The sequence below is a fragment of the Lissotriton helveticus genome, chromosome 5_1 (genome assembly GCF_964261635.1).
Source record: "Lissotriton helveticus chromosome 5_1, aLisHel1.1, whole genome shotgun sequence".
Taxonomy (NCBI): Eukaryota; Metazoa; Chordata; class Amphibia; order Caudata; family Salamandridae; genus Lissotriton; species Lissotriton helveticus.
Genome location: NC_136065.1, coordinates 1,804,647,276 through 1,804,672,131, shown reverse-complemented (window position 1 = coordinate 1,804,672,131; position 24,856 = coordinate 1,804,647,276). Strand labels below are relative to the sequence as shown.

At 46.8% G+C, this 24,856-nt stretch overlaps 1 protein-coding gene across 1 annotated transcript in view; it reads left to right on the top strand.

The window, feature by feature from the left end:
- Positions 1-21,491: 21,491 nt before the first annotated feature.
- NMT1 (N-myristoyltransferase 1) overlaps positions 21,492-24,856 on the top strand; it is a 254,696-nt gene continuing 251,331 nt past the window's right edge. The window contains exon 1 of the mRNA XM_078645135.1: positions 21,492-21,642. Within this exon, the coding sequence (XP_078501261.1) occupies positions 21,521-21,642 (122 nt within the window). The 5' untranslated portion in view covers positions 21,492-21,520. The remainder of the gene's footprint in view (positions 21,643-24,856) is intronic.

Below are 24,856 nucleotides of genomic sequence, written 5' to 3'. Positions count from 1 at the left end.
TGGATCCCAGCGGCATGCAAAACCTTGAGTGCCCCAGTCTCCCCTGATCCAGATATCGTTGCATGATGCAGCAGAGGCATAGCTGGTGCATATAGTGGGAGACGTCGGGCCCTCCTCCGAAGTTCCTCCCAAGCTCGAGCCGTACATTTAACCGTATCCACCTATCCACGCTTATATACTGAATATGGATTAACAATCATCGCCTTGAGTGGCAAAGGGTGAACCCCACCAGCCTCCACCACCACATGCGGCGTAAACGCGGTGCATTCTGCCAATAGCATGCAAACTGCGCCTGAGCACACAAATAGTATAAGTGCATGTCGGGCACCGTAAAACCACCCATAGCATAGGGCTTCATCAGGGTCTCCCAACCTATGCGGGATTTCCTGCCCCCCCCCATGTAAGTGTGATTAGCAGGGAGCGTAGTGTATTGGAAAAATGCTGCGTCAGCTTGACCAGTACGTTGATGAACAAATACAAAAATTTTGGAAGCACCACCATTTTGGTTAGTGCAACCCTGTCTGCAAATGTCAACGGTAATCGAATCCACCGAGCCACCTGGTCTTCAAGTTTCTAGATTGCCACCCCGTAGTTGGTCCTGATAACCTCCTGCATCCAAATACCAAGATATTTTATGGGGTTCGTAGCCCACTCTAAGAGGTAATTTAGTACAAATGGCACTGTACTCTGCGTGAGAGAAAGTATGATAGATTTGTTCCAATTAATAGCCAATCCCGAGTACCATTCGAAACGTATGCACTCTCTAATAACCTGCTCAAGATATTGCACAGGTTCCCTCACATACAGAACCATGTCATCAGCGTACATGGATACAGCTAATGGACGTTGATAGAACCTCAAAGCCGATGCAGCATGCCTCTGCCTCAGCACACACGCCAGGGGCTCCTGCATAAGTGCGAAAATCAAGGGTGAGAGTGGACAGCCCTGTCGTGTACCCCGCTTAATCTGGAACAAATCAGAGACATGACCATTTACACGCACCCTAGCCACCGGATCCGTGTACAGCAACTTGATCCAATTTGTAAAAAAAAGAAAACGGCACCCCCATTTGATGAAGTACAGTAAACATATAAGTCCAGGCAATCGAATTAAACGCCTTAGCGGCGTCTAGTAAAACCCAAATGATGGTAAGTCTGGTTTCAAAAGATGCAGGACTGCAAAAAATGCCCTCAGATTGTGTGCTGTGGAGCGAGTAGGAATAAATCCCGATTGGTCTGGGAGGACCATCACATTTAACAGTAGGCGCAATTGTGCCGCTATGACTTTTGCCAAGATCTTAACATCAATGTTCATAAGCGATAACGGCCTATATGATTCACACCAATCCGGCGGCTTGCCCGCTTTCAACAATGTGACAATCAAGGCTTCTCTAAGGGAGACTGACAGACGCTGCTGCTCAAACGCCTCCGCGTACATGGCTGTTAAATGAGGCAGTAATATAGCAGCGTATTCTTTATAGAATTCAGATGGAAGGCCATCTGACCCCGCTGCCTTCCCGTTAGGCAATGCAGCCACAGCCTCCCTGAGCTCCTCAGCAGTGAGCGAGTGCATCAAGAAGTCCTGTTGACCCTTAGACAGCGATACAAGGGCCTCATCCTCCAAATATTGTACTATTTCGTTTTCACTAGCTGTCTGTCTGTGCCCATACATGTCCTTATAATGCCTGCTCCAAGATTTCCAGCAGTGTCTGAGACAGTCTCGCCCGCCTCCGCAATGCTCTGCACAGTACAATGCTTAGCCCATGGCTCTGCTATTCTCTCCGCCAACGCTCGTCCCGGCCGGCCACCCTCACCATAATATCGGGCCCTGCATCTACGTGATAGATGCCTTACCTCCTGGTCTGCTAGCTCGTTATACTCCGTCACCTGTGCCCTTATAGCAGCTAATGTAGCCGCATCAGGTACCTCCTCATATTTCCGTTCTAGCTGTAGCAATTCACGCTCGATTTTCCCCATGGAGTTGCGCAGAGATTTGAGCACTCCTGCCTGCAGGCTAATACAGGCCCCTCGAATAGTAACTTTAAACGCCTCCCAGATGGTACCCATGCTCTGTACCAGGCCAAGATTGTCGGCAAAGTAATTTTCAATAGCCTCCCTTACACCTTCTTTAAATACAAGGTCCAACAAAGCCGAAGGCTGCAGCTTCCATCTAAATGGAGCTGGCGCATAGGTAGGCAGTTGCACCTCAAGGAGCACAGGCGCATGATCAGACAACGTCCGAGGGAGATGGGCCACTCGAGACAACCAAGTGTTAACATCATGTGTCACCAGCCAATAGTCCAACCAAGACCATGTGTTATGTGTGTAGGAGTAGCATGTGCCCTCACGCAACCCAGGATGTTGCAGTCTCCAGACATCGTCTAGCCCCAAAGCTGACATTCCATCATGTACGGCCTGTGCCGCCCTCTTTACAGTAGTGTTTGTGTTCGAATGCCTGTCCATGTCATGATCCAATACCACATTGATATCCCCTCCACAGATAATAGCTGACATCGGCAGTGTATAGACCCTATTCCACAGCATGTTATAGAACTCCAGATCATCTATGTTTGGACAGTAGACATTCACTATCGTGATCAGGGTACCACAGATCCTTCCCTGAACCATGATACACCGTCCATCAGTATCAATCTCTTCATATGTACTCTCAAATGGGATACCATTCTTAATTAATACCATTACCCTCCTCACAGAGTATGAAGAGGCAAGGCGAACACTAGCCCACCTTTTGGTTATGCAGGACGCAGTACGTTCAATAAGATGTGTCTCTTGGAGGAGCGCAATTTGGGCACTGTGGCGGTCCAAATACGCCAGCACCTGTCTAGTTTTCTTCGGGTTATTCAACCCCCTGACGTTCCATGTGATCCACTTAAGTTTACCTGCCCCCTCCATCGTGTACCAGATTGAAGCAGCCCCAAATGTAGTCGACCAGCACCGTCCTTTGTAAATGAATGCAACCTTGTAGCACCAATAGAATTCACATTGCTGTACAAAAAAAATTTCAACAACATTCCCCACTCTCCAACCCCCTCCCCACAACCTTACCCACACCCACCCTGAACTCCCCTCTCCCCTCCCCACTCCAACATCACTGAGGACCTCATGAAAGTTCGCAATCTGAGTATTACCTCCCAGTTTTCGCTGCCAAACAGATCGATTATACTCCTCAACAGGTCCCAAGAACAACCCCCCCCCTCCTCAAACTCTCCCATCCCCCCTCCCACTTTAGCACCCCAATCATGCCAAAGCCATCCCAATATCCAACCAAACATCCCCCCCAACATACCAGAACCAAACATATTTGGGAAACACCCATATGTGGGGGGTGCGGAGCCAAGACTCTCCCACACAGTAGGAGTTGACCGGGCACTATTATGTACAACAACACATCACATGCCTATTGTCCCAAGTATATCAGTACTATGATGGCGGTCGTAACTTAAGAGCAGGCATTAACGTTAAGTACATTGCCATATATGCATATCACAAATCCAGAAGGAACACATAGCCATGTGCTGTAAGGTGTGCATAATTCACAACCACAAATATAATGTCAAATTAAACATTTTAGCTAAGAGAAGACATAGCTGACCTGGTTAACTGCAGTCAGGCAAATGGTTAACGTCCTCAGTCTGGGCATTGTAATGCTAACAATAAGGAAGAAAAAAAAATTGCCAGCAGTGTGACCCCTCAGGTAGCATGTGAATGGAACAAGAGAGGATAAAAATGTCAACAATGATTCAACCATACTGAATCCCCCCCTTACTCAACATCATCAGACACTGCCATAAAGTCTCGCTTCTTGCGCTTCAGTGCTTTAGCGTGGTCCATTGCGGCCTTACGAGAGGTGAAAATCTTGCCATCACCCATCGTGCCCGCTCAAAGCTGTGCCGGATATAACATGGGGTATGGGACCCCCTCCACCCTCAGAAACTGTTTCACTGCACCAAATTAATTCCCTTCTCGCAGCTTGTACAGCAACCATGAAGTCAGGAAAAAGGGCCAAAGCATTGCCCTGATGTACTATATTGCCTTTCTCCCTGACGAGGCGTAATATGGTATCACGGTCCCTATAATTAAAAAGTTTGCCAATAATGGGCCGTGAGGGCGGGCCCTGGTACCGGCCTTGCAGTCAAGGATCGATGGGTACGCTCCACAATGAATACCTTGGACAAATGTTCTGTGCCAAAAATATCCGCGATCAGGCGCTCAATAAAGGTCTCCATTTGGCCCACATTGGTTGACTCCGGCAGTCCTGTAATACGTATTTTATTGCGCTGGGACCGTGCTTCTAAATCCTCATTTTAACTTGTATTACTGAGAGGACTTTTTCCATACCGGTGGTTCTGTCCGATACTGTCGCCAAGCCATCTTCAGCCTCATACTCTTTGTTCCACCTCCCCCATACGCACATTTTGCTTCTCTAATTGAGAGGACATGTGGTCGAGGCGATGATTGACTACCGCCATTGCTCCCTCGATGGATTGCAATGTGCGCTGCATAGCTACCAAAGTAGATTCCAGCGTGGGAGGGTTGTCAGTGAGTGCCTCTGCTTCAGAATTAGAGGCCGCTTTCTGCGGTGTCGTGGGGACCCTCCTTGGCTCAAAGGTAAGGTGAGGTTGAAACTCCTCCATCCTTCCCATGATGACAACTGCACTCAATTACAGCAATGGAATATGCGCCTCAGTGGTAACTAAGCGCACAGCTCCCACGCAGGTGGAGATATGAGGAGAGGACACCTAAAAGCGCCAATTGTCACAGGCCTGGATATCTGCCCTGTATCAAGCTAAACCCCTCCACCAGGTTCAATCGCCACAGAGGCACCCCAGAAGTCAAGCTGCTAGCAGGCCCCACCGGCCCCGGAGCAATTCAGCAGGACTACAAAGCCCGGCCAGCGTATCTCAACAAACGGAGATATGAGAGTCCATTATTGTATGCGCTTCCAAAGCAGCAGGCAAAGAGCAGAAGGCCTACAGCCCACAGTCAGGAGAGGGCCTACAGCAGGACCCAGAGTGTGCAAGAAAACATGGATTTCAGGACCCCCCTCAGTGGGCTGCACACTACACTCCAGTTGGCACCGTCACCCTAACTCCTCCAATAGCAGCAGTTGTCTCGCCACTCTGCCACAACCTCATGCATGGAGCCGATAGCAGGCCGCAGACGATAGCAGGCCCCACTGCTCCCTGTAGCTTGTCAGCCTCTTTCACAGTTCAGTAGAAGCACACAGGCGCAGCTTGCACACTTTTTGTAGCCTCTCTGCCTCCCAGGCCGGTAGCAGCAGCATGTAGAGCCCTCAGCACGATCCCTTCTTGCCGAGTGACACCTGCGGGCCCAGCGCTCCCCCTCCAGCCGCCACACCTCTCCTAGGCCCCGCGACAGCCACAGCAAGCAGGACACGGTCTCCACCCGCTGCCCGATCCCACCTCTGCGGCCTGCACCACAGGAAGAACCGCTGCCCCCACCTACCGCCGCCAGCGCCGATGGGCACCGGCTCTGCAAGGAGACCTTCTCAGGAGGTGTTGGGCAGCCGTTGATAGAAGCGCCTCCCGATAGCACAGCCGGCAGCACTCTACCCCGGTCACCATGCAGGATCGGCCGCACACGCGGTGGTACTCCAAGCCGTCCGCTCCACACCACTGTCAGCCTCCGACAGCCGTCCTGAGGCTCACAGCAGGACACCCTGCATCCACCACACTGTGCAGCTCCTCAGGTGCAAACAGGAGTCACGCACGATGGTGCAGCGGGCCCTTGACCAGTCAGCAGATAATCCGCCTAGCACGCCGCCACAGCCGCGATTTGCCGCAACTTTGCCACAGGCTGTAGAGTCCGCTTTCACCCGTTGTTGCAGCCTCAAATCGATTGCCACGGACATCAATGCATGCAGCAAGTAAGTGGGATTCCGCTCAGCTTCATATCATGCTCAGATATGTTGTGATGCAGCAGATGTTTGTCGGATTATGTCCCGGTCTGGCAGAGCCTCACATTAGTACGGCCATCTTGCCATGCGCCCTCTAGCGCCCCCCTGGAATCGTTTGTATATTCAATGTTACTCCCATGAATGGCGATCTATAAATGCACAAGCTAGGAAGTGTATGTTTGTGTATGTTTAAACATGCCACACAAAGTTAATTTGCTAACTTTTTCCCCTTTCATCTGTTGGAGATTTATACTTTTATCTGTGTCTATAACAAGTCTTGTCTGAAATGTGAAACAAAGGTGCATGTGATAATGTCCAATCATGAGAAACTAGGTGTAGCTCCAGAGTACATGCCTCTTCGTCTTTAAAACAGGAAGTTTAACTAGCTTTAAAAAAAGTTTTAACCATCAGTACTCTTTTTTTTTTTAGCCCCTCCAACCCCCTTTTGATGTTTTGAGCCCCTCCAACATCCCACGATTCGCCTGCGACAGAAGCTCTGCTTTGGAAAACCTTTAGAAGTTGAGAGCAGCACGAATTCCGGTGACTGGGTGGGGAGGGTTCCATAAAATGCAATAGGTCTTGCCCTTCATTAAGTTAAAGCCATTTGCTTTGCTATACAATACCATTAGCAAAGCAAATGGCTTAAACTTAATCAATTGTGTGTCTTTAACTGAATCAAAGGCAAGACCTATTGCATTTTCAATGCTTGTTAAACACAGTAATTGAAACGCTAAACTTTCACGGCGTTAAGGTTTATCGAAGAAGCTTGTTCCAACGCGCTCGGTTTTAAGCAGTCTGCATTTATTGACTGGTAGTTCAAGCAAGCGACTGCTCACTTTCTTTTCCTTAACACTTTTTTTTTTAGTAAACGCTTTAATAAAATGAAGATTTTATGAGGCTCCATAAGATACAATTTGAAGTCAGCACATCCCCGGCCCTTTGTAGTTGACATAAATAATCATTTCCTCATGATTCTTATTACTCAGTCTTTATTAAAAGTTGGTGAATGTAGGTGAACATAGTTACCCATTGGTTCACCTGAGTTATTAATTAACTCTGTGAACTTCTCTTCAAACCCAAGTACACATTGATTCTCTTTTTTTGTATATTATCCTGATTGAGGCAGCACCTTTCACATAATCATATTACCTGTTCATACCCATTTTTTTCAGATTTTGACATTTGTTTTGGATTATTTACCAGTAAATCCAACCCAGACACATTTCCTGATAGTAAGTTTTCTTTTATTAACAATGGGTTGGTGAAAGCTTATCTGTAGATCACTTTCTCCCCTAAAAATAAACGAGTGTGACTGTGGACTTAGGTTTCTTCTATGGCTCACGTTAGCAAAGTAATTTCCTTTCTTTTCACTTTTTTCGGGTGTATTTCTTCTTTCAATAATAATATCTTTAGCTGATAGACTTAATTGACATAATTATACCTGTTATAGAAGGGTCTTCTCTCTACATAAGAATGTTTCTGTCCTGAAGATAGGCTTATAGATGCATAACCTAAGAAGCCCAAACGACGACCAACATACCGATTTCCTTTTATGAAATAATAACTTTGTATGTAATTCTTCACCTAATATGCAGGACGAATTATTTTTTGGAAATAGGAATCAGAAATGGGTTTTGTACTCAAGTGACTTGTAGATGTTTTTCATTTGGAAGATTGTCAATCTCTTTTACTTTTGTTTATATAAAGATTGTATTGTACCCTCAAACTTGATATATATGATTATACATTTTCCACTTCAAAAGAATAAACCTGCTGGTATATGATTTACTTATTTTTGGTTACACAAAGTTATTTACATTTGTATGTTGGAATCCACTATTCGGGGGCTTCATAAGTGATATTATATATTGTTTATACATTGCAAAGTAAATTCCCTTGTAGGTACCTGTACTAGATAATAGACTTTGTTACCCAAACCTACATTGGTATATCGGGTTACCCAATCAATATTATAGTCATGTTGATCATGGCATTTAAATAATATTTTTGTAAAAGAATACTGGGGACCTGGACTGTAAATCTAAGCATAGAGTATACACCTCCAGCGTATGTTTATTGTAAGACCGTGCTTCACACACCAGCAGTGACATCACCTGCAAGTATGCCTGTAGTGTCTCTGAAACAATCAAGATGGACAGTGGTATTTTGTTCCGGGACATATCCCATAAAAAGATTAAAGTGCAGTCATTTTCCATGTTGTTTTGATGTTTTTGGAAGGGCAGTGAAAAAACTCTTACTGGCTGGATTTCTTTTCCTGCAAGCTTAAGACAGAGCGTGTTCAGCTTGGGGTGGCCAACAAATACTGCAGCTTTTTACATCCTTTTTTTCCTAATTACAATTACTCTGGCTTTATTTTGTTGACTGGACTGCCAGTGGCCTAACCAGTGTGGCACGAACCCTAGTGCAATGAAGGAATTGCCCCCACCCCCTGACACTGTTTGAACTGTGAAATACAGCAATCGAGGTTCAGGGGGGTCACTTGAACACATTCGAATCCCGAATAATATTGCACTTGGGTTGTGGGTCTGTTAGTCTTCTGTTGCATTGAACATGTTCAGCAGCGACTGGTAGACCCATGCAGCAATCCAAAGATCATTCTCTTTTTTTGGTTTAAATGTATTTTTATTGGTTTCAGAGAAAACAAATACAGTACAGTGCAATAATGAATCCACAAGAATATGCAAGTGATAGGCTGGAATGGCCTCTTTGTATAGTGCTGCACATAACCTGCAAGGGTCGCCAGTTGAGCTCTGGCGACCTTTAATTGTTTCCAGATTCTTTGGACCCCCGTGCGACTATGCACTCGTTCCAACTCCACTACCTTGGCGGTTAGGGATTCTCGTTTGGTTTTGCGGTCTTTGACCTCCGCTGCCGTTATGGCGATTAATTCGCCCCTCACCACTACCTTTAACGCTGGCTGGTCATTAACCTTAATGTAATCAGTGGTGCATTTACGGAGTTGCTGGACTATCTCTCTACGCTGCAGGAGGGGTTCTCTCAACCTCCATCGACCAGGTGGTCTCTTGATGCAAGGGACACTGAACGTAATTTCCACGGCTTCGTGGTCAGAAATTGCTGCCGGAGTGATATCCACATCCATCAACCGGGTCTCCAGCTCAGAAGAACCTATAAAGTGGTCCAGTCTAGCACATGTGTGGTGCACATGGGAGTAGAAAGTGTAATGTGTTGTCTCGGGTGCTTAGTTCGCCACATGTCCGCCAGCCCTCTTTGCGTTAACCACTCCTTCCCTGCCACCGAGATAACACCTGCGCTGCCATAGCGGTGGTCCGATCTGTCCTTCTCTTTATCCATCACCAAGTTTAGGTCCCCCCCTAGAAGTAGGAAGGGATCGGGGGAGCACAGTGCCTCCGACAAGGCAGTTTTCAGAAAGGGCTGTGTTAGGGGCATAAAGGGATCCCACTGTCATTGTCATGCTCCCACTGTGATACTATGGGTAAGAATGCTGCCCTTAATCTCCCCCATTTTGTCCCCAACCTGACCATGAAAGTGTCTAGCGACCAAAATCGCATCTCCCGCCTTTTTGTCAGGAGTGGAGTAAAAGAACTGTTGAGGGAACGCCCGGGACCTCATCCTATGCCAATCCTTGGAGAGTAAATGTGTTTCTTGAAGTAAGCAGATTGCGGCGCCTGAGTTCTCTAGATATGACAGGACTGCTCTCCGCTCGATGGGGTTGTTGACGCCCTTTACGTTCAATGTAAGGATTTTCAAAGTGGTGTCAGCCATCTGGGCCTAAGGGAATAATGATTGCTGCGCGGTTCGCCCTCCGCTGTCGCGCTGCACCTTGCGCGCATGCCTCAGCCCCTGTCGGCACACTGGTTCCCACCCTCAGCCCCGCAACTCACCCAACTCTCGCTCCCCCTCCCCCTCCCTAACAAACCTGGTCCCACATCCCCCTCTCCAACAAGTCAACTGCCCTCGCCACCCCCACACTAACCCAAACACCCCCTGTCCCCCCTCCCCGCACCCTAACCCCAATGTGGAGACCCCAATGTCGTATCATAGTCCCATGCCAGAAAACCCACAACACAGGCCCGTCGTGAAGTTACGTGAAGGAACATGTGGCTCAGGCGACCTTTCCGGCCCCCCGCCCGTCCCCTCCCTGGCCTGCGTGGATGTGATGCGAAAGAGACCCCTCGCCTCGCAGTCTGCCGCCAGTCCGTCTCTAGACACCTCTTGCATGGCCAAGGCCTGTTCCTGGGCCACAGTAGTGGGATCTGGTTTCATGGAAGCTCTGGGCGAGGGTCTGCGAACAACTCTTTGCCACCCGCTCCGGGGTGGGCGCTGTCATAGATCTTGTGACGGTCGTTGCGAGGCATCTAGCGAGACGGTATCGTCATGAAGCTCAATACCTAGCAGGGGTGACCCCAGGAGTAGGGTCTCCCTTATCACGCAGGAACGTTGTGACTATTTTAAAAGCTTTCCGTTTGTGTAGGGTGATGGCTGAGAGATCCTGATAAAGTGCCACCGGCTGCCCTTGGTACGTAAGGGGTTGTTTCTGTCTCGCTTCTCGAAGAATTCTCTCCTTTAAAGGGAAGTCAGGCAGGAAGGCCAGTATATCGGTAGGAGGGGGGGGTGCGCAGCGTGACAGGCCGACTATGTGTGCCCTGTCTATACGAATGTCAAAGTCCTTTACCTCCCCCAGGATCTCCCGAAACATGTCCTGTAAGAACCCCACAACGCTCGCCCCCTCTGCTTTGGATAGCACACCTCGAACTCTGATGTTGTTCCTTCTGGATCTGTTTTCAAGGTCCTCTGCATGAGCCTGCAGATCCACCTGTTGGTCACGGAGGCGGATGAGTTCCTGCTGGAGTTGTTCCACCTCCTCGCTCCTAAACTGTTCCCCCTCCTCGACGGCTGCCACCCGTTCGCACAAGCCATCTACATCTCGGCGAAGTTCTTAATGCTCACCGGCCATATCTTGCTTCAGCGTTTGGAAGTCCTCTCTCAAAGAGTTGAATAGAGCTTCGAGAAAGGATTTGGTTATGGGTACCTCCCCGTCCCCTTGGTCTGTGGGTGGCTTGGCTGACGGAGAAGGGGGATTCTTGTCGCCCTTGGGAGGGCCCTTGATGAGCATGTCGGTAAGGGTGCGCCCACCTCTTCTCCCTGCATTGGCCATTTTCGTCACCGAACTCGCAGTGTCTCTTTTCAAGATGCTGGGGTCGTCGGTAGTTCTCGTACCACGTATATGCCATATGCGGGGGAGGATCCAGCCCCCAACTGGGGACCAGGGCACCGCATGCAAGTGGAAGCAGCCCTAGTTGTTGTCTTAGCTCTCCACGCGAATCCGGGCTGGTGCTGATTTCCAACTACCAGAGGTGTAGCTCAAAGGGTCCACTGTATCGCCAGAGTATGGGGAGCAACCGCCGGCTGTTCAGAGAAATCTCCTCGGCCCTGCCTCTCATATGCTGTGGTGATGTGAGGATAGAAAGGAGGGCACCGATATGGGGGAGAGTCCCACAGGCAGGTAGGATATGGGCTTTGGGGGAGCACCAGCCGAGGGCCGGTTGGAGTCTTCTCTGTCGCCTGGGGATAAGTCTCCCCGCGTCTCTTGTAGGTCTGTCTCGCGACCAGCAGGCAATTTTGGCTCTCTTCCTTCGTGGCAGTTCGTCGCCCCCACTGGGCCATCGCAGGCCGCTTCCTGTGTTGTTGCACTCTCTCAGGCGTGCCCCACTATCGCCGGGTGTCGCAGGGGCTCCGCTCCCCACCCGTTGTCTACTATTGCCGGATTTAGGTGGCTGGTGCTCCTAGCCCCCCTCCTCCACCACTGCGAGTGCTCGCCAGGTCCAGGCTGGGCCGCAGTCGGGCCAGTCACGTAGGCCTCAAAGCATCGGCCTGAATTTTCGCGCCCTCCTGGGTCGGCGGTCCAGGCCCCCTGCGCTGTCTGCCGCCTGCCGCCCCCCTCGCCCACTCCGCGGGGGATGGACCCCCACCTCCGCTCTCGACAGTGTTCAATGGCAGTGGTGTTTGACTTCGTCTGGGTACTTGCTGTAGAATTGGCGGCCCGTCCCAGGTCGGCAGGCCCAGGCACCCAGTTCTCTAGTTTCGCGACACCCTCTAGGTCCCACAGCCGCCGCCAGGCACTCCCGACTCCCGCCGCCTCTCTCACTGGTGCCCCGGTCCCTCGCCGTTACCAGTAGGCAGTGCCGGTTTTCTTCTGTCTTGGCGGTTCGCTGCCCCCGCTGGGCCGCTACGGGCCTCCTCTAGTGTTATGGCGCTCTCCCGGATGCGCGCTCCGTCGCCTGATGTTGTGGGGGCCCTGCTCCCACCCGTTGTCGCTGAGTTTTAGGTGGCCGGTGCTCCTCACCCCATTTCTTAGCCACTGCGGGTGCTCACCAGGGCCAGGCTGGGCCGCGGTCGGGCCAGTCACTTAGGCCTCCAAGCCTCGGCCTAAATTTTCACGCCAGCCGGGGTCAGTGGTCTCGGCCCTTAGCGCTGCCTGCCTCTTGCCACCTACCCCGTCCCTGCCGCAGGTGGCAGCTCCTCACCTCCGTTCTCCAGAGTGGCAACATGTAAGCAAAATTAGTACTCCTGTGTTTAATAAAAATGTGTGCATCTTATTCTATGGTTGATTAATTTCACAAAACACTTTTAGTAAATGTTATCGTTATGGGACATTGACTTCAAGAGGGGTACACAAAATTTTGCGTTTGCCACCTCGCTCCATCAAGGTCACCATCTTGGCCACGCCCCGATCATTCTGTTTTTAAGTCTTCCGTGTAATGTAATGAAGTTGCAGAAAAATGTTGAGCTTAACATTTGTTGTGCACGTATATTTTTTCAACAGCAGTGGTTGTTGGGTTTGAGGAGGGAAGGCATGCATTTAAATTGAAAGTGAAGGATGCACGCTCCAATCCATCAGTGAACTTGTATGTCTGAACTATGAGATGATAGCTTTGTGAGCTGTCATCAGACTTCCTCCTAGTTATGCTCAATGCATTAAGCTTTGACTTTGGCCCCACGTCCTGTTTTCTAAGAGTTACTACCAACCTCACCAGATATACACTAATTTGGAATTGGTAGTTTCAAACTTCAAACAACAAGATATTACTTTCAATCCAGGGATCCGGTTATTCTCTCTGTTAAGGCCTATGAGACACCTTAGCATCATTTGTTCACCTTTTAGCAAGTTCACTGATCTAGTAGGGCAAACCTCTACAGTAGATGCTCCTCCTCTAGTGTTATGGCGCTCTCCCGGATGCGCGCTCCGTCGCCTGGTGTTGTGGGGGCCCTGCTCCCACCCGCTGTCGCTGAGTTTTAGGTGGCCGGTGCTCCTCACCCCACTTCTTAGCCACTGCGGGTGCTCACCAGGGCCAGGCTGGGCCGCGGTCGGGCCAGTCACTTAGGCCTCCAAGCCTCGGCCTAAATTTTCACGCCAGCCGGGGTGAGTGGTCTCGGCCCTTAGCGCTGCCTGCCTCTTGCCACCTACCCCGTCCCTGCCGCAGGTGGCAGCTCCTCACCTCCGTTCTCGAGAGTGTGCAGCGGCGGCAGATGCTTGACGTTGTCCGGACGCCCGCGGTGGAATTAGCGGCCCACCTCAGGTCGGCAGGCCCGGGACCCCGGGTCTCGAGTTTCGCGACACCCCCAGGGGGTCCCGCGGCCGTCGCCAATCACTCCCGGCACCCGCTGCCGCTCTCACTGGTGCACCGGTCTCACGACCTTTAGCTCCTCCAGGATGGAAGTCGGTCGGCGGTGTCAGAGCGATACCGGGTCAGGTGGCTCTTGTAGGGCCTGGGTGCCCGCGACACCGCTCGTGTCTCATGCGGCCGCCATGTCGCGGGTGCAGACCTCAGACTGCCGTTCCGGCTATACAGTGTCTCTCGGAGCCTCAGGCAGCTCCCCAGCCGGGCATCTCTTCTCTTTATTGCTCCCGGCTGCAAACCTCACCAACCTGGGGTGTTGTTGCTATCAAAAGGCCGGAATAGGGGACCTCGAGCGGGGAGCCTCGAGGTCTTGCTGCCGGTCAGGTTGCTGCTGAAGGGTATGGAATGAAGCCAGATTAGGCATGCGGTCACTAACCAGTCAACTAATCACCCTGAGACGCAGGCTCATGAGGTCCTATCACCACTCTTCAAATAGACCAAATTAGGTCATTTTTCATGACAATTTTTCATGATAATGCCTCACTAAGGGCCAACTCAAGCCCAGAGGCAAAACCTAGCAGCCGATTTTTGCTGTTAAGTTTTAGGACCATATGCATTTTACATTTAGTTTAGAATTGAGCATTTTTGTAGGGATCAACAGAGGTCCTGATGAGTAGGCAGGAGGGGTCTGCCTATGAAACATGTCATGTCTACAAAGTAGACTACACTTGTAATTCTACTTACTAACCCCTTTTTAATGTTACCAGCTTGCGAAGCCATTAAAATGTATTTTTTCGACTAGCCAGGGAATTTTTACCCTTTTTTTACACCACTATTCACGTAAATAGGTCCCTACACTCCCTAACACATATCACTATCCTTATCACATCACATAGCCTATTGTCAAAAAATAGAAGTGCTCCCGCGTCACTCGTAGGTTGAAGCACGCCCCGCCCCGTAGAGGGACGGGAAGACCCAATGATGGGAGAATGACACTATGGGATTCATAGTGTGTGAGGGGTATTTTACAAACACACAGTGCCCTCATTCTGCCACCCGCAGAGAGGCCTAATTTTCACATTGTAGTTCTTCACAAGTTTAGAGAATATCATATAAAATTAGTCACCACTCACATTGATAGAATCCCATTGTTTACAAGTCTAGTTCAGGAGGGTGATTCTATCATCTCCTCTACACTTCCCCAATTGATTTTTTGAAGCCGGTCAGGTTGCTACAGCGCGGTTCCAAAAATCATTTCTAATCATTACTCACCATTTCCCTGAAACCTTAAAACACACAAATCATGCATCACTCTGTTCACTTACACTTGGCTTCAAGGCTTTTGGTGAATCGCAATGGAGAAATGCTGTAACATTTAGTGGAGCGTCTAAACCTATTTAACGATATATTATTTACACCTGTAATTTAAACATTTTACCATGGTTTCATTTAAACATTTAAATTATTCAGACACACCACCATAGTGGCAATGGATCTGCTAGAAAGAAAATTAGGCGTCGGAAAATCACAAGACCAGCTATTAAAATTTAATTTTCCCAATTCTTTTAACAGCAAAACGTTATTATGTCTGACATCTATGCATTAGTAAATTCTTTATTCAGTAGAATCTTAAAATTTATTTCAAAAATGATAATTTTATTTAGAGCTCAAGAAAAATCGCTTTATTTTAGAAAACAGTTAAAGTTTAGCAAAGAACAGATAGTTCCAAATTCATTCTCTCCTAACATCCCTAACTAACACCCTCATCTTATCCTTCAATCCTGCAAAGCAAACAAATAAAAATCATTAGAGTCTTACATCCAGGAATCTGTCATCAGTCATCAGTCGGGCAGCACTTCCAGATGAAATCGGAAAAAGCGACCCCTTCTTCACAAAACTAGGGGTTTTTATACCTTAATTCCCTGACTTAATCTATCTAAAAAGTAACAATCATTTTTTATTCAAACTCTCATTGGACAATTTCGGGGTGGGTGAGCATCATCTCACCATTACAACATCATTTTCTCAATGGATCAGCAGAAAAATAAAGGGTCTTTGTTTTAGAACAGTCCGTAGCTTAGCTATTTCATTAAGTTGAAACATCAACTCCCGTTCTCACGTTCACAACATTCAAGCGTCCATGTCTGGCACCCATCCTAGGTTCCGGGCCAAGGCAGCCTTGAACCTCCTCAAGCACAAGCAGTTCACTCTGACTTGCAGGTTTGGTGCCTGCGCTGTCCAGCTCTTGCTCACTGTTTACCCGAGCGTCCATCTTTAACTAGGCCTCAGAAGCCACTTTTGGAACTATCATAGACACAAACACAAGTTCATGTTAATTATTGAATTTAAGCCCATTCTGTTTACCTCCCCCCATACTAATGTTTCCCATTAGTTGTTACCTAGCAAATAAGCCACACAAATGCGTTTATACTTACATAATCAACCACTTCTTAGCACAAAACGTATACAATAAGCACATTTGGTCTGCGCTTGTTTATATTTAAGCTGCACATTAATTCACACCACAATAACAACACGTTAATTAATTATATGGCAACATGTAAGCAAAATTAGTACTCCTGTGTTTAATAAAAATGTGTGCATCTTATTCTATGGTTGATTAATTTCACAAAACACTTTTAGTAAATGTTATCGTTATGGGACATTGACTTCAAGAGGGGTACACAAAATTTTGCGTTTGCCACCTCGCTCCATCAAGGTCACCATCTTGGCCACGCCCGATCATTCTGTTTTTAAGTCTTCCGTGTAATGTAATGAAGTTGCAGAAAAATGTTGAGCTTAACATTTGTTGTGCACGTATATTTTTTCAACAGCAGTGGTTGTTGGGTTTGAGGAGGGAAGGCATGCATTTAAATTGAAAGTGAAGGATGCACGCTCCAATCCATCAGTGAACTTGTATGTCTGAACTATGAGATGATAGCTTTGTGAGCTGTCATCAGACTTCCTCCTAGTTATGCTCAATGCATTAAGCTTTGACTTTGGCCCCACGTCCTGTTTTCTAAGAGTTACTACCAACCTCACCAGATATACACTAATTTGGAATTGGTAGTTTCAAACTTCAAACAACAAGATATTACTTTCAATCCAGGGATCCGGTTATTCTCTCTGTTAAGGCCTATGAGACACCTTAGCATCCTTCGTTCACCTTTTAGCAAGTTCACTGATCTAGTAGGGCAAACCTCTACAGTAGATGCTCCTCCTCTAGTGTTATGGCGCTCTCCCGGATGCGCGCTCCGTCGCCTGGTGTTGTGGGGGCCCTGCTCCCACCCGCTGTCGCTGAGTTTGAGGTGGCCGGTGCTCCTCACCCCACTTCTTAGCCACTGCGGGTGCTCACCAGGGCCAGGCTGGGCCGCGGTCGGCCAGTCACTTAGGCCTCCAAGCCTCGGCCTAAATTTTCACGCCAGCCGGGGTCAGTGGTCTCGGCCCTTAGCGCTGCCTGCCTCTTGCCACCTACCCCGTCCCTGCCGCAGGTGGCAGCTCCTCACCTCCGTTCTCGAGAGTGTGCAGTGGCGGCAGATGCTTGACGTTGTCCGGACGCCCGCGGTGGAATTAGCGGCCCACCTCAGGTCGGCAGGCCCGGGACCCCGGGTCTCGAGTTTCGCGACACCCCCAGGGGGTCCCGCGGCCGTCGCCAATCACTCCCGGCACCCGCTGCCGCTCTCACTGGTGCACCGGTCTCACGCCTTTAGCTCCTCCAGGGTGGAAGTCGGTCGGCGGTGTCAGAGCGATACCGGGTCAGGTGGCTCTTGTAGGGCCTGGGTGCCCGCGACACCGCTCGTGTCTCATGCGGCCGCCATGTCGCGGGTGCAGACCTCAGACTGCCGTTCCGGCTATACAGTGTCTCTCGGAGCCTCAGGCAGCTCCCCAGCCGGGCATCTCTTCTCTTTATTGCTCCCGGCTGCAAACCTCACCAACCTGGGGTGTTGTTGCGATGAAAAGGCCGGAATAGGGGACCTCGAGCGGGGAGCCTCGAGGTCTTGCTGCCGGTCAGGTTGCTGCTGAAGGGTATGGAATGAAGCCAGATTAGGCATGCGGTCACTAACCAGTCAACTAATCACCCTGAGACGCAGGCTCATGAGGTCCTATCACCACTCTTCAAATAGACCAAATTAGGTCATTTTTCATGACAATTTTTCATGATAATGCCTCACTAAGGGCCAACTCAAGCCCAGAGGCAAAACCTAGCAGCCGATTTTTGCTGTTAAGTTTTAGGACCATATGCATTTTACATTTAGTTTAGAATTGAGCATTTTTGTAGGGATCAACAGAGGTCCTGATGAGTAGGCAGGAGGGGTCTGCCTATGAAACATGTCATGTCGACAAAGTAGACTACACTTGTAATTCTACTTACTAACCCCTTTTTAATGTTACCAGCTTGCGAAGCCATTACAATTTATTTTTTCGACTAGCCAGGGAATTTTTACCCTTTTTTTACACCACTATTCACGTAAATAGGTCCCTACACTCCCTAACACATATCACTATCCTTATCACATCACATAGCCTATTGTCAAAAAATAGAAGTGCTCCCGCGTCACTCGTAGGTTGAAGCACGCCCCGCCCCGTAGAGGGACGGGAAGACCCAATGATGGGAGAATGACACTATGGGATTCATAGTGTGTGAGGGGTATTTTACAAACACACAGTGCCCTCATTCTGCCACCCGCAGAGAGGCCTAATTTTCACATTGTAGTTCTTCACAAGTTTAGAGAATATCATATAAAATTAGTCACCACTCACATTGATAGAATCCCATTGTTTACAAGTCTAGTTCAGGAGGGTGATTATATCATCTCCTCTACACTTCCCCAATTGATTTTTTGAAGCCGGTCAGGTTGCTACAGCGCGGTTCCAAAAATCATTTCTAATCATTACTCACCATTTCCCTGAAACCTTAAAACACACAAATCATGCATCACTCTGTTCACTTACACTTGGCTTCAAGGCTTTTGGTGAATCGCAATGGAGAAATGCTGTAACATTTAGTGGAGCGTCTAAACCTATTTAACGATTTAATATTTACACCTGTAATTTAAACATTTTACCATGGTTTCATTTAAACATTTAAATTATTCAGACACACCGCCATAGTGGCAATGGATCTGCTAGAAAGAAAATTAGGCGTCGGAAAATCACAAGACCAGCTATTAAAATTTAATTTTCCCAATTTTTTTAACAGCAAAACGTTATTGTCTGACATCTATGCATTAGTAAATTCTTTATTCAGTAGAATCTTAAACTTTATTTCAAAAATGATCATTTTATTTAGAGCTCAAGAAAAATCGCTTTATTTTAGAAAACAGTTAAAGTTTAGCAAAGAACAGATAGTTCCAAATTCATTCTCTCCTAACATCCCTAACTAACACCCTCATCTTATCCTTCAATCCTGCAAAGCAAACAAATAAAAATCATTAGAGTCTTACATCCAGGAATCTGTCATCACTCATCAGTCGGGCAGCACTTCCAGATGAAATCGGAAAAAGCGACCCCTTCTTCACAAAACTAGGGGTTTTTATACCTTAATTCCCTGACTTAATCTACCTAAAAAGTAACTATCATTTTTTATTCAAACTCTCATTGGACAATTTCGGGGTGGGTGAGCATCATCTCACCATTACAACATCATTTTCTCAATGGATCAGCAGAAAAATAAAGGGTCTTTGTTTTAGAACAGTCTGTAGCTTAGCTATTTCATTAAGTTGAAACATCAACTCCCGTTCTCACGTTCACAACATTCAAGCATCCATGTCTGGCACCCATCCTAGGTTCCGGGCCAAGGCAGCCTTGAACCTCCTCAAGCGCAAGCAGTTCACTCTGACTTGCAGGTTTGGTGCCTGCGCTGTCCAGCTCTTGCTCACTGTTTACCCGAGCGTCCATCTTTAACTAGGCCTCAGAAGCCACTTTTGGAACTATCATAGAAACAAACACAAGTTCATGTTAATTATTGAATTTAAGCCCATTCTGTTTACCTCCCCCCATACTAATGTTTCCCATTAGTTGTTACCTAGCAAATAAGCCACACAAATGCATTTATACTTACATAATCAACCACTTCTTAGCACAAAACGTATACAATAAGCATATTTGGTCTGCGCTTGTTTATATTTAAGCTGCACATTAATTCACACCACAATAACAACACGTTAATTAATTATATGGCAACATGTAAGCAAAATTAGTACTCCTGCGTTTAATAAAAATGTGTGCATCTTATTCTATGGTTGATTAATTTCACAAAACACTTTTAGTAAATGTTATCGTTATGGGACATTGACTTCAAGAGGGGTACACAAAATTTTGCGTTTGCCACCTCGCTCCATCAAGGTCACCATCTTGGCCACGCCCCGATCATTCTGTTTTTAAGTCTTCCGTGTAATGTAATGAAGTTGCAGAAAAATGTTGAGCTTAACATTTGTTGTGCACGTATATTTTTTCAACAGCAGTGGTTGTTGGGTTTGAGGAGGGAAGGCATGCATTTAAATTGAAAGTGAAGGATGCACGCTCCAATCCATCAGTGAACTTGTATGTCTGAACTATGAGATGATAGCTTTGTGAGCTGTCATCAGACTTCCTCCTAGTTATGCTCAATGCATTAAGCTTTGACTTTGGCCCCACGTCCTGTTTTCTAAGAGTTACTACCAACCTCACCAGATATACACTAATTTGGAATTGGTAGTTTCAAACTTCAAACAACAAGATATTACTTTCAATCCAGGGATCCGGTTATTCTCTCTGTTAAGGCCTATGAGACACCTTAGCATCCTTTGTTCACCTTTTAGCAAGTTCACTGATCTAGTAGGGCAAACCTCTACAGTAGATGCTCCGACACAGGTGGAAGCTGAATTGCACAATTTTGACAAACCATACCATACGATAAATGGTACGTAAGATAGTGCTGAAAGTTATGAAAACATTTGTGTATATTCTGTAGGGCTTTTAAATGCTAGTAATGCAAACGAGCATCAGTATCCTCTTACCTGTTTTCAAATGTATTTGTACATTTGTGGGTGGCAATGACCTTTCAAATTACTCCACTTTGTCTTATTTTACTTCTCGTATCCGCTTTCTCCACTAATTGAAAATCCCCTATGCTTTCTTCTATGTTTGCAGAAGTTGTATCAAGTATGCAGTTTGTTTTCAAAGGAGTCCAGCAATCAGGATCTGGCCCTATGTGAAAACACTTACTCTGCTCTTATTATTCGTAAGGATTCTTCCCTCGTTTGTTTCCTTTCCTCAATCTAAAATGAAAATAATATTTCAATATTTCAAAAATTCATTCTTTGTTATGTGGTTAGTTCAAGATCAATGCACAGTTCATTTTTTAAATACATACAGAATTTCAGCTTTAAAAACGGATAAAATACAATCTGTGTTTGGCGACCCTCTTCTATCACATTGAATGGCCCACTTCCACCAATCCAGACGCAAAAGCAGCAGCCAAATCGACTGCCATACCGATAATCACTGCCACATAGTCCATAGCAATACTTATAAGGAGACAGATTGCATTGCAAATACTTGTTTACCCTCCAGATGCTGTCAATCTACACATACATTGGCCTGGCAGTTATTATTGACATCTTGGAGAATCATTTAAAAGGAGGACAACTTTCTGTATTTTCCGTTTTATAAGTAAACACAGGCAATAAAGCATGTTATTTTCTCCATTAGTGTTTTTATATAAAAGTCACCAAAAAACGACAGCTATTATAGTATTTTAAATTTTGAATCGAACACCTAAAATAAGTGTGGGAGGGGGCGCCGTGACTGCATCCGTACTACAGCTCCCAGCATGCTTTGTTTTTGGTCTTGTCTTTAACCAACATGTGGTAACTCCCACTGAAACTACAAGACCCATGTAACCCGTAGGTACACATCCAATAGGCGGCCGGCATGTTGTCATGCGGTGTGAAGGCTCGGATACTTGTCACTGATTAAAGATGGCGGATGACGGTGAGACAGCACTCGGGCAGCAGTTGGAGGACAACGACCACGACCACGACCACGACCATGAACACTGCAGCGGCTGTGAAAACGAAGAGGAGCACAGCTACAATCGGGGGTAAATGGCGTTGCGGCCCGAAGCTAGGGGAAAGTGTCTGGGTGTCTTCCACGGGGCTGTTAGCGAGCGGCTACCTCTGTCTAGCTCTGCCGAGACGGCACCACCTCCAGCGCGCCGATAGGCTGATGCTGCCCTTAAACCGGATTCTCGCATCTCTCGTTAGCTGCTGCGCCTGTCAGTTAAGTTTGTCGAGGTGTGGCTGTAGGCTTCACTTTGAATGGGGTTCATACATTGTTTCTGCGGTGAAGAGATCAGGTTAAAATGTGTGAACCTGTGTATGTTGTCCCTTTTAACGGTTGCTTCGCGGTGCACCAGCGCATGACGTGCGTTTTTGTGGGAGAATGGGACTTGAATAGTATAAGGCATGAGCAATTGGAAAAAGTAATATGATCTAAACAGACCCTTTGTGTGTCAAAGAAGCACATTTTTCCAGGTGTAGAAGGAAAAATGTTCTGCAACGTAGTGCTATAGTGTGTGGATCACTACGTGCATGCCTCGTTGTTTTTACCGCAGTAAGCCAGGTTATAGAAGGGCAAGAGAGAGGAAGTAGGCCATGCTTCCAACATAGAGCCCTCCTCCCTGTCACATTCTATCAGTGGTAGGGGATCATGTGACTTCTTGCAAGTCCGACTCTGTTTACTGAATATTTCTAATGGACGTAGTAGTACTAATTAGGTTACTACGTTGATTATGCCCCTGCCGCCCCATCGCAACGCCTTTTCGCTTTATTCTTTCTGTTGGTGTGTTACTAAAAGCGCTTTGATTCCGATTTACCGTCTAGTCTTTTGTGCACGATGATCCTTCAATCTCTTATTTACAGTAGTACACGCCTTCAAGCGTGATAATGCTGCCAGTAAGCAGGATGCTTAACGCTGCGCAAAAGGCTAGTTTGCCCACAACTTTAACCCCGAAAATATAGGATGTTGTGGCATAGACAAGGGCATTTTGCGACACAAGATCTTAAATTTTGCAGTACACTGGTGCTCTTTAGTGGCATATTTCTTTAGCATGGTAATGGGAAGCCTTTCTTTTACCTCAGTAGATTAAAATATACCACTGCATTGAGAGGTATTTATTTAAAGGTTATAGTTTTTAAATGTGAATTTGGAAACATTCCTGCCTTCGCCCTGGCGATAATGTCATTAATGATATAAAAGCAGAGGCAGTGATATGTGACCTAGGGTATTATTATGCATGGAGCAATATTATGTTTTAAAACGAGCACCATTTGTTTCTACAGTGCACACTAAACTCGTGTATTGTAAGGTGCTGTCATGTGATAATGAAACAAAATGAGGCTTCGTGAAAATAAATATTTGACTATGATAACACGTTAGTCAGGTGGGGAAGCTGGAATGGAGCGAAGGTCTTCTGGTATATTTGTGCAATTTAACCACTAGACAAGTACCCCATTTCTGTTTTACATCAGAGGTTGGAGATGTCTCGAATTCTCACTCTCATTTATTGCAGCTGGGTGGGGGTGGATGATGAGCTGACTCTGCTGTTGTATGCCACGCATCCCTTTGGCTCTGAGACAGTGATTTATCTCATCCTTTGGCAGGAGGGCAGCTTAGCTTATGGGTGGGGAATAAAACCATTTGATGCAAGGGTTTCTCTTATTGCGGCAAGTGTTTAATATAGCAGGCTTTGTGTGCCTCTAAAGAAGAACAATTCTTTATTGTGATTATTTAAAATAACTTCATTAAAAAACAATAGTTCATTCATGCATATCAGCAACATAACGGAATTTATAAAGCCCATGAAAATCTGAGCCTGAGTTAGATGTAGAGATTATTAAAAGAGAAGTATAATTAAAATCGGTCCGTATGCCTTTCAAGAATACATTAATCTAAAGTGCTAGCATTAAAGAGCAGAAATGCGACCAAAGTGCAAATGTTGCACCTTGAGTGTTGCGGACATAGCACTAAGGCCTCCATAATGTGGCTTGATGAGGCCCCAGTTAAAATGCAATTTCTAAAATGTTACTCAGGAGCTCGTCTTCAAACTAAAACGATTCTTCCAAAGGTGTCTCTACGTGGAATTTCGATGGGGTCAGGAACTGTTCTTGAGAAGCCATACCGTTAGACTTTCATTTACACTTGAGTTAAACGGAGAAAATCGCTTGGCTGCTCTGAAAAGTTGGACAGTCTGAGGAATGCTATCAGTTTTACCTGCTGGCAATGCTAGAACTGCTCTCATTAACTTCAGGAATCGAGCTGCCAGCTGTGAGACTCACCTTCCCAGCATGATTCATCCGCTGCACAACAGGTTCCAACCTTTAAAGCATGCTATATTGTGCGCAGCCCAAAAATCCTGAGATTGAGCAGCTTTTCACATGTAGATAGGATATGAGTTAGTGATTCTTCCTGCTTTACGCAGAATCTGCAGTGTCTATCTGGCTCTTCCCCTGATTCTGGAGTCCTACTAGTATGATTTGAACCAACTTAAACCAAGTCGCAGTCTCGGTAACTCCTGTTTTATTGCTAGATTAAGAGACGGGGGAGGCAAGTCTGCAGCACTCCTGGATCATATAAGGCGAACGCCCATCAGACATTGGTCAGGTTCTTGATTGTCCTAATGTTCTGATCCCTGGAGATGACTTTTGCTACCTTAGTTATTAGTCTGGAGGCTGTTGGTACTGGAAAGCCGCTGGACTAAACCTCTCACGCCTCTAACGAATCCAATTCGGAGTTAAAATACTTAGCCAATTGGTCTGGGGATTCTATATAGTTTCACAGATTATCCTTTTTACTGTGTTTTCTTTGCCTTGTTTAGCTTTCGTGCAATATACTAGAAATTTGACTTTAAGTGCCCAGTGCTGTGAGATCATACAAAACTCCTCTCCTATTTGTGCTGCACAATTTGGGAGGGAAAAAAACTCTTCAATAGCACATTAATTAGGCCCTATCGATCCAGTTTTCCATTCTTTCTCTGAAGGTGATTGCACCATGTGTTATTGTTGGAAGTTATTCACTGCCCATCACCTTTAGCAGTAGTCTTAGACCTAGGTTCATTAGTGACTTCTGTATTCCTGAAACGCCCGTTCCAGCGAGTTGGCTGCTGCCTGTTGTGCTTGGATATGTGCTGAAATGCAGCCTCTGTAGTCCAGCCACACGCCCAGATATTTATATGCTTCCATGACCTCCACAGGACTTCGCTCAATAGGCCCCTCTTTTGTTTTCATTTAAATTATTTATTTTTTTAAACAATTTTT